The 9330-nt window shown below is 43.8% G+C and overlaps 1 protein-coding gene across 1 annotated transcript; it reads left to right on the top strand.

Annotated features, from left to right (window-relative positions):
• Positions 1–619: 619 nt before the first annotated feature.
• On the top strand, positions 620–5047 carry paqr8 (progestin and adipoQ receptor family member VIII). Its single transcript, XM_061813023.1, has 2 exons — positions 620–818; positions 2385–5047. The coding sequence occupies exon 2, from the start codon at positions 2427–2429 to the stop codon at positions 3501–3503; it is 1077 nt and encodes a 358-aa protein (XP_061669007.1). The 5' UTR covers positions 620–818; positions 2385–2426; the 3' UTR covers positions 3504–5047.
• The last annotated feature ends 4283 nt before the right edge of the window (positions 5048–9330 follow it).

A 9330-nucleotide genomic window follows, 5' to 3' on the forward strand; every position in this document is an offset into this window, starting at 1 on the left:
CAGTACCATTAATGACTAATATAAAATTACAGTTCAAGTTCCTCAGAGATGAGTCTGAAGTTTTTAATCCTAATTTTAGCAATACTATTTTCAACCACTGTAATATTATGCAGCGTTGGAAAGTCATTTTTTGTATATGTATAAAAATGGAAATACTTTTAAAAATATTATATGAAACAGTATTACGAAAAAAAACTCAATAAATGAAAACTGTTTGAAAAGATGCAATGTAATTAAGGTATTGTATTTGAAAGTTAAACACAAGTGAACGTTACTTACGCAATGTAGTGTTTTTTTAAAGGTCAATTTTAAGCAGATGTTATGCACAGTTCAATCATTTAAGTCAGTGAAATTTTTGTGCAGCACTCACTCGAGCTCACGTACCACTAGTGGTACTTACACTAATGGTACTTAATGAAAACCACTCCACAAAAAGATAGCGTACAAGAGTCTTTGAACTTTGTAATGTTGCTGATCGGCAATTTTTTTTCGGTTAGCATGCATTTGACAGTGTTGCAAGCCAGGGAAAAAAAAACATCGGGAGGGATTTGATTAAACTCTTTAAACACAAAAATAAAGTTGGAATATTTCCTGCGGGTCTGCAGTGTGGCTCGGGGGCGTTCCTGGCCACTTGAGCACCGCCCACAAACTTCCACCTCAGCTGTGCTGTTACCCATGTTCCTTCCCTTCCCCTGACAGATAAAACCTCCACATCATGTCATCTCGTTTTCAGGCTGCGGCGAGCAACAGAAGTTCATACTTGTGTTGCCACTTCTTCCTGCTCCACAGGGGGGCAAACGGGTTTCGACGACACACAGGTGCGCCAAGCTCAATTGTTTAGTTGAGTCACAGTAAAATGAAGTCTTTCTGAGTTTGTTTGAATTGCTTCATGTTGAAGTCTCGCTGTATACTTTTCTAGCCACCTAACACGCGGGCCATAAATTTGTTACTATGCATCTGAGTTGTTTTTACTTGTGTGTAAAATGTTAGTTTCCATCACCAACAATTGAAAAGGGCGTGGGTCTCTTTTGACAATTCCACAGGTGCATTTATCTTATTGACGTTTCCAGTTTTGACATGATTTTGTGCCTACATCTGATGCTCACAGGATTGACTGCATGTCTTCTTCGCCGTAGCGATTGGTGACGGAATGAATGTCACTGTGACTCGTGATTGTTTATTGTTAGAGAATTGTTGTCTTGTTGGTTATCTCGGCTTGGGAATGCTTCGTGCAGTCGACGTGCTGGCCAATTTTCCTTTTGCTCTTTAATCCCATTAATATTTTCTTTGTCAAATGAAAAATGGAACTTGATTAATATTAATTCAAGATTAAGTTAACAATCCAGAAAGCAAGTGAGGGATTACAAGATGTTCTGATAAAAGCTCATGCATTGGTTATTTTGCCATTCATTCATCCATCCATTTATTAATTTTTTTTATGTCAATTGTCCTCTTGTTCACCGATTTCTATCCTTTATGGGGTCGAGGAACATATTTTACAATAGAAAAAATATCACGCCACACCTATCCATCCATTATCTTAGCTGCTTATCCTCACAAGGGTCACGGGGAGTGCTGGAGCATATCCCAACTGTCAACGGGCAGGAGGCGGGGTACACCCTGAACTGGTTGCCAGCCTATCGCAGGGCACATGGAGACAAACAGCCACACTCACAATTGCACCGAGGGTCAATTTAGAGTATCCAATTAATGTTGCGTGTTTTGGGGATGTGGGAGGAAACCAGAGTACCCGCAAGAAACCCACGCAGGAACGGGGAGAAAATGCAAACTCCACATAGGCGGGTCCGGGATTGAGCCCGGGACCTCAGAACTGTGACGCCAACGCTTTCCAGCTGTGCCGCCACACAAACAAACAAAATATGTCACGAAAAGTGGATCCCTTAATTACTGTATGTACTTCCTGCCATCCAATAGAAGTATACATACAGTAAATACCGTAAACATTTTTTTGCCACAAAAATTGCGACTAGACGAGGTTTTCTGATGAAAAGGGAGACATGATGCAGAACAATGGAGGGCAATGACAATCTTCTGTATTACTCCTTGATGGAATATATTGAGGTCAAAAAGAAAAATGACCTCCGCAGAAAAGTGGCGCTAATGGAGTAAAATAATGTTAGCTGTGCATTCTCAATACAAACACAATGGCCAAAGAGCATCTTCTAGGTTTGTTACGCTTTATAATCCCATCTGGCCAGGTTAACTAGTACCTTGTAGTACTTTCTTTTGCTAATGTAAAAAAGCCTCAGTAGAGAGTAGAGCCAGACTGATTTGAATAATTACCTTCGCGGGAAAGGGGCATGGGGAACTGAATTAATCACAGTTCATTTTCAATTTGTTTCTTTCTTCTTCTTTCTTTTCAGTGTTGCCCCCATTGTGCAGTCTTCCATCGGTCCAACCCAAAGATGTCAGGAGACTTTCTACAGCGACTTTGCAGCTTCATTCCAAGTGCAAAGCATGTCGGCCAACTCCCCCGACTTTCCAGCCTGGTTTCTTCCTCCCTGCCTCTGCCCAGCCCCACTGTCCATTCCTCCCAAGTCCCCAGCTTGTTTCGGGAACCGTACATCTTGTCTGGGTACCGTCCTATCCATCAGAAGTGGCACTGTTACCTCTTCAGCCTCTTCCAGAGACACAACGAATCGCTCAATGTGTGGACTCATTTGCTGGCGGCTCTCGTGCTTATACGCCACTGGTGGGCTAACATAAGTACCCTGGGGTACACCTTTACTTCAGCCTTTCTGCCCTTATGCCTCTTTTTTGTGTCTTCGCTCACATATTTGTTCCTCAGTGCGGCAGCTCACCTCTTTCAGTCTCACTCCGAGTATGCACACTATTTCTTCTTCTTCATGGACTATGTGGGTGTGGCTGTTTATCAGTATGGATGTTCTCTTGGACATTATTTTTACACATCTGTGCCAGAGTGGAGAGACAGCTGCTTCGGCTCTCTTTTCCTCCCCAGCGCTGCGTTTTTGGGGTGGTTTTCCTGCGCTGGTTGCTGTTTCGCTAAATCCAGATATCAGCGGCCGTATCCCGTGGGTCGTAAAATCTGTCAGCTGATCCCAACCACTCTTGCATTCGTGCTGGACATCAGTCCTGTGATTCACCGGCTTTCAACTTCGACCTGGTTGGAGGAGCCCTCACTGCCTTTCCATGCCCTCCAGATCACCTCTTTCCTTTTGAGCGCCGTCTTCTTCTCTTGCCCCATACCTGAGCGCTTCTTCCCAGGCCGCTGTGACTTTCTGGGCCAAGGTCATCAGATATTTCATGTGTTTTTGTCCTTGTGCACACTATTTCAACTTGAGGCGCTCTTCCAGGACTATGTCAGGCAGAGGGATACCGTAGTGGAAACATTTGGAGATAGACAGCTGTGGTGTGCCTGTATATCCTTCCCTGTCCTGTTCCTGTGTTGCATTTTGACGGCACTTGTAACAATGAGGCACAAACAGGAACAACTCCAGGGTCAAAAAGACAGAAACAATTAAGAAATGTCTGTATAACTAGTCAGTAAACAAATATGAAAACCAGCAATGAAATGCTAAATAAATGCAAAGTATTACTACAGAGTTCCAGGCATGTCAATGTAAATTTAATCTATACAAAATGTTTCATGCAAGAAATATTTGGCACATTGCATTGCAGAGTTGCAGAAGACTTGCGAAAGTTTTCCTCAATGAATCATTGTTAGTACTGCTGTAGGAATCTCCGCTGACTGAGCTAAAAGTAAAACTTAGTGAGTTTGTTGCTGTGTAAAACCAACGGCCATATTTTTGATGAATTTTAAAGAATCCATTTAATCAATATCCACTCAAAAATTTTGGACTGTGAAAAACTGTGGAGAGCCACACCAACATGTTAACCTCAGTTGTGTTCGATTATTGCTTTGTCTTTCAGTCATTACAACACAGCAAAATAGTGGTTAGCGCAGCCGCTTCACAGATCTGAGGATACAGGTACAAATCTGGCCTGCGGCCTTCTTGTGTAGAGTTTGCATTCTCTTGATGTACTTACGGGGGTTTTCTTTAGGTGCTCTTGTTTCTTCCCACATTCCGAAAACATGCATGATAGGTTCATCTTTGATTTAAAATAAAATAAAAAAATGAAAAGTTAATAAAAAATAAGCCTAGTTCTTTTGTTACTTCATTATAACTTCAAAAAGGCCGTTCAGAGACCACTGGAACAACCGGATGTGGCTCGCGAGCCATATAATGTTCAGGTCTGATTTGAGCATCCTCTCGATTTAGTGTTGTAGGCATGCACGCTACACTTTCCTCAACAGATTCAGTTACAAGGCAAGATGCCAGAGAACAATGCTTTCATACAATTGAAAAAAACGACCAAAGCTAATTATTTCTACCCCCGATGCATGGACTCCAAAATGGTTAATCATGTGTTCTCCACTGCAATTGATTATCTTGGTAATAAGTGCTGTTTGTTGTACTGTGTCAAGTTGTAGATAAAAGTTCAAACTCTAGTCAGAAGCATTTCAATCTGGAATACTGGTGAACCCTGTAATAGTTTTGAAACACAATATTTGCTATAGGAAACCTAATGAATACCTCTATTGCAAAGTCATACCACAGTATCATCATCAACTTACAAGAATATATTCTGTTTAATGCTACAATATAGTTTATTTGCTGTTATGTAGTTTTTGTCAGTTGTTTTTTTTTTTTTTCTCAGCATCACGAGTACCTTATTGTAGTGACCACAGACAAAAAGCTAACATGCTTGAGTGTTTATCTTTTAGATTGTGGTTTCCCAACAAGAGTACAACACAATTTTATTTTAATGAACTAGGTAACAACTAAAATGATTCCCATCTGTCTTCTACCATTTCTAAAAGAGGACCTGTCTACCTGTAATGATTGCTTATACTATGACGAATGTATTTTTTTTTTCAACTCAACCAGAACCTTAGTTTCATTGTGTGTGTCAGATCATGCACATTTTATATCAATGTTCTGCGCAAATTCCTACTACCCAAGGTTAACACTTGTCTTATTAAAATACAATTTGGCAAAATTTGGCTTTCCTCTTTATTGTCTGTGCTGTTTCTCACCCATGTAAAGTGGGCAGCCGAGTTTGACTGTAGAACTGCTTCATTTGAGCGGGCTGTTTTTCTTCAATGTTCAATTAAGTCCTGAATTGTAGAACCACAGGATTTCCAACTGTAATGAATTCATACAAGTTCATCAGTCACATAAAAAATGTCTGTGACATCAATATTACGGCACAACTGATAGAGCTAGTTCTACACAATAGCACTGGTATTTCCATCCTCTTTGAATTATAAATTAATATCTTCTGTTTGTCTGAGGTCGGGTCGCGAGGCAGTAACTTTAGCAGGGAAGCCCAGACTTCCCTCACTACAGTCACTTCCTCCAGATCTTCCGAGAGGGATCCCGAGGTGTTCCCAAGCAAGCTGAGAGACATAGTCTCTCCAGTGTTTCCTGGGGCGTGGTTGCGGTCTCCTCCCGATGGGATATGCCTTCAACACCTCCTCAGGGAGGTGTCCAGTTATCCTGTTATCTGGCTCCTCCCAATATGGAGGAAAAGCGGCTCTACTCTGATCCCTTCCCGGATTACTGAACTTCTTAGCTTATCTTTAAGCAAGAGTTTGGACACCTTCCAGATGAAACTCATTTTGGCCACTTACCTCCGGGATCTCATTCTTTCGGTCATGACCTACAACTCACGACCATTGGTGAGGGTAGGAAGCTGGATCGACTGGTAAATTTAGAGCCTCGCCTTTTAGCCAATTAGCTCCTTCTTCACTTCACCTAACTGATGCGAAGTCTGCATTACTGCAGTCACTGCACCGATCCACTTATCGATCTCCAGTTCCATTCTTCCTCATTTGTGACCCAAGATACTTGAACTCCTCCACTTGGGCAGCATCTCATCCCTGACGTGAAGAGTGCACTCCACCCTTTTCCGACCGAAGACCAGGGTCTCAGATTAAGAGGTGCTGATTCTCATCGCAACTGATAAACACTGAGCTGCGAACTGCTTCAGTCAACGTTGGAGATCAAGCCTTGACAGACAACAGAACAACACCTTCTGCAAAAAATTAAAATGCAATACTGAGGCCAACAAGCCTGACTCCCTCTATGCCTCATTTGTGCTGAGAAATTCTTTCCATAAAAGTTCTGAACAGAATCAGTGAGGAAGGGTCTGATTCCCTCTGAAGTTGGAACATACCCTCTGGTCCCCCTTCCTGAAGGGGAAGTCTGGTCGTTGAATTAACAATGTATCAGATAGGTCATGTCATATGTACTGTACCTTGAAAATGTGAGGTTAATCTGATATAATTTAATGGTGTTTTGAGAAGATTTTTATCTGTAATTATGAATTTTCATGGGCGCCACCATTTTAATGAGTCACAAGAACTACATGCACGGATGTGCCGTATTATGTGCGCAGACAAAGGCTCGCTTACGTTGTGACACAATTATGGCCAGCGCTGATTTCTTGGATTTATCCTCATCTGATGAAGAAATAGCAGTATCAGTTGATCAGGAAGATGGAGGAATACTTCCAAATAAGTTGCTCAATACTGAAATATTTTATGCTTTCACCCACAATTTCGATTTTAAAAAGGGGGACCCAACTCCAGTCTGCAAATTCAGAGCCACTCTCCCCGATGTCCACGCGATATTGCAGAGACATGTCAACTAGGACAGCCTAACAACATCCAAAGCCATTAGAAACTCTGGGCGAATCGCATCCACCTCGGGGTCTTGCCACCAAGCAACTTTTTAACCATCTCAGAGACACCTGACTCTGCTTCCACATGGGCAGGGCGTCAGTGCAATTATTCTCCCCACCGACTCACATCATCCTAAGTCGAAGTCAGCAGCACCTCATCCCCATTATACACAGTGCTAATAGTGTACTGCTTCCCCCTCCTGGAAAGCCAAATTGTGGAAAAGAACTTTCTCGAAGCTGTCCAGAAATCATTCTCCATGGTCTCACTGAAATCCTGCCATACCCGGGTTTTTGCTTTAGCGACCACCAAAGCTCCACTCCACCTTGCCAACTGATACCCATCAGCTGCCTCAGGAGTTCCACAGCCAAAATGCACCAAAGGAAACGTTCTTCAGCTTGATGGCATCCCACCAACGGGTTTGGGGATTCCTGCCATGGCAGGCACCAACCTCCTTATTGCCACAGTGCCGATTGCCTGCCTCGGCAATAGAGGGGTGGAACATGGTCCACATAGAATCAATGTCTCCTGGCTCCCTCGGAACAGGGGTGAGGTGTAGCCCGGAGGTGGGAGTTGAAACTCCTTCTGACAGGAGCTTCTGCCAAATGATCGCAGCAGACCATCACAATGCATTTGGGCCTACCAGGTCAGATCCAACTCAACATCAGGTGGTGATCAATGGACAGCTCCGCCAATCTCTTCACCCGAGTGTCCAAGAAACATAGCCACAAGTCAGATGACATGATCACAAAGTTAATCATCGGATGGCAATGTAAGGTCTACTGGTGAATGTATGGACACCCTTATGGTTGAACATGGTGTTTGTTATGCAATCCCCGGTGAGCACAGAAGTCCAATAACAGAATACTACTTGGGTTCTGATCACAGGGGTTCCTCCCAGTCATGCCCTTCCAGGTTTCACTCTCTTTGCCCATGTGAGCATTGAATTCCCCCAGAAGAACTATGGCATACCTCGTAGATGTGATCTCGAACACCCCCTCCAGAGAATCCAAAAAGTGTGTGGGTACTCTGAACTGCTGTTTAGTGCATAGGCACAAACAACAATCAGGACCCATCCCCCCCACACCTGCCCGACACTTCTTACAATAGGCAACTCTAGAGTGGAAAGGTGTCCGAACCCTCTCAAGAGGACTGGTACCCAAGCCCAAGCCATGTGTGGAAGCAAGCCCGACTATATCTAGTCAGAACTTCTCAACCTCGCAAACAAGTTCAGGCTTTTTCCGTGTAAACAGGTGACATTCCACATTTCTATAGCCAGGGATCAGCTTACCCAAGTCCCCACCTTCTGTCACCACCCAGTTCACACTGCACTCAATCCCCACAGACCCTCCTATGGGAAAATGAGCCCCATGTGTGCATGCTCGGCCACCACGCACTCTCCTTCAATTATCACCTCCAGGCTTCAGAGGGGGGGGGGGCCTGTGATCTGCAAGGAATGGATTTGAAACTCCGATCCAAGTTTTGTCTTCGTCATAGCGGTTTAAGGAGCTGTGCTTTGTCTGGTCCCTCACCTAAAACCTTTTTGCCATGAGTGACCCTACCAGGGGCATGAACCTAACACCTGGGATCATTGGGACACACAAACCCTCCACCACGATAAGAGGACTGCTTAATAATGGGAAATTAATATAACATAATTCAAAATAGAAACCAAAAAAAAAAATGCTATGAGGAAGCATGGTAGTGCAGCTGTCCCCGGCCCCGGCCATATGGAGTTTGCATGTTCTCCCAGTGCCTGTGTGTTTTTTTTCTCTGGCCACCCCGGTTTCTTCCCACCTCCCAAAAACATGGATTAACTGGAGACTCTAAATTGCCCTGAGGTGTGATTGTGAGTCTTGTTCATCTCCATGTGCTCTGCGATTGGCTGGCAACAAGTTCAGGGTGTACCCTGCCTCCTGCCCGATGACAGCTGGGATTGGCTGAAGCATTCACACGGCCCTTGTGAGAAGGTTTAAGGTATACAAATGGACCATCACAATGAAAACCTCCCATTCGCACCCAGCTGCAGGAATATGAAACTGGTTATTTGGTATGGTATTTTTGTTAGTAGTAATATTTTAATTTAAAGGTGCTCCGGAGGAAGACTGGTTAACACATCCGCTTCACAGTTCTGAGGAACTTGGTTCAACCCTGCCTCACCCATGTGGTTGCATGTTCTCCCTGTGTCTGGGTTTTCTCTGCGTACTGTGGTTTCCTCCCGAGTCACTGATGGTATAGTGGTACACACGCCTGCCTTTGGTGCAGGCAGTGTGGGATCAATTCCTGCTCATTGATGGTGATAATATCTGCCCTGCGACTGGCTGGGGACCTGTTTGGGTTGTAGTCTGCCTTCGCCTAAAGTTAACTGGAATAGGCTCCAGGTTTCTCCCTGGATAAATGGAGGGGTTGCGGCAGGAAGGGCATCCACTGTAAAAACTGTGCCAAACAAATATGAGCTGAGATAACACGCTGTGACGACCCCTAACGGGACAAGCCAAAAGAAATACAAACTGTGGTTTCCTCCCACATCTCCAAAACCTATGTTAGTTCAATTGAAGACTCTAAATTGCCTTTGGGTGTTCATCGGGGGTGTCAAACTCATT

The sequence above is a fragment of the Syngnathoides biaculeatus genome, chromosome 23, assembly GCF_019802595.1.
Source record: "Syngnathoides biaculeatus isolate LvHL_M chromosome 23, ASM1980259v1, whole genome shotgun sequence".
In the NCBI taxonomy this organism is placed as follows: Eukaryota; Metazoa; Chordata; class Actinopteri; order Syngnathiformes; family Syngnathidae; genus Syngnathoides; species Syngnathoides biaculeatus.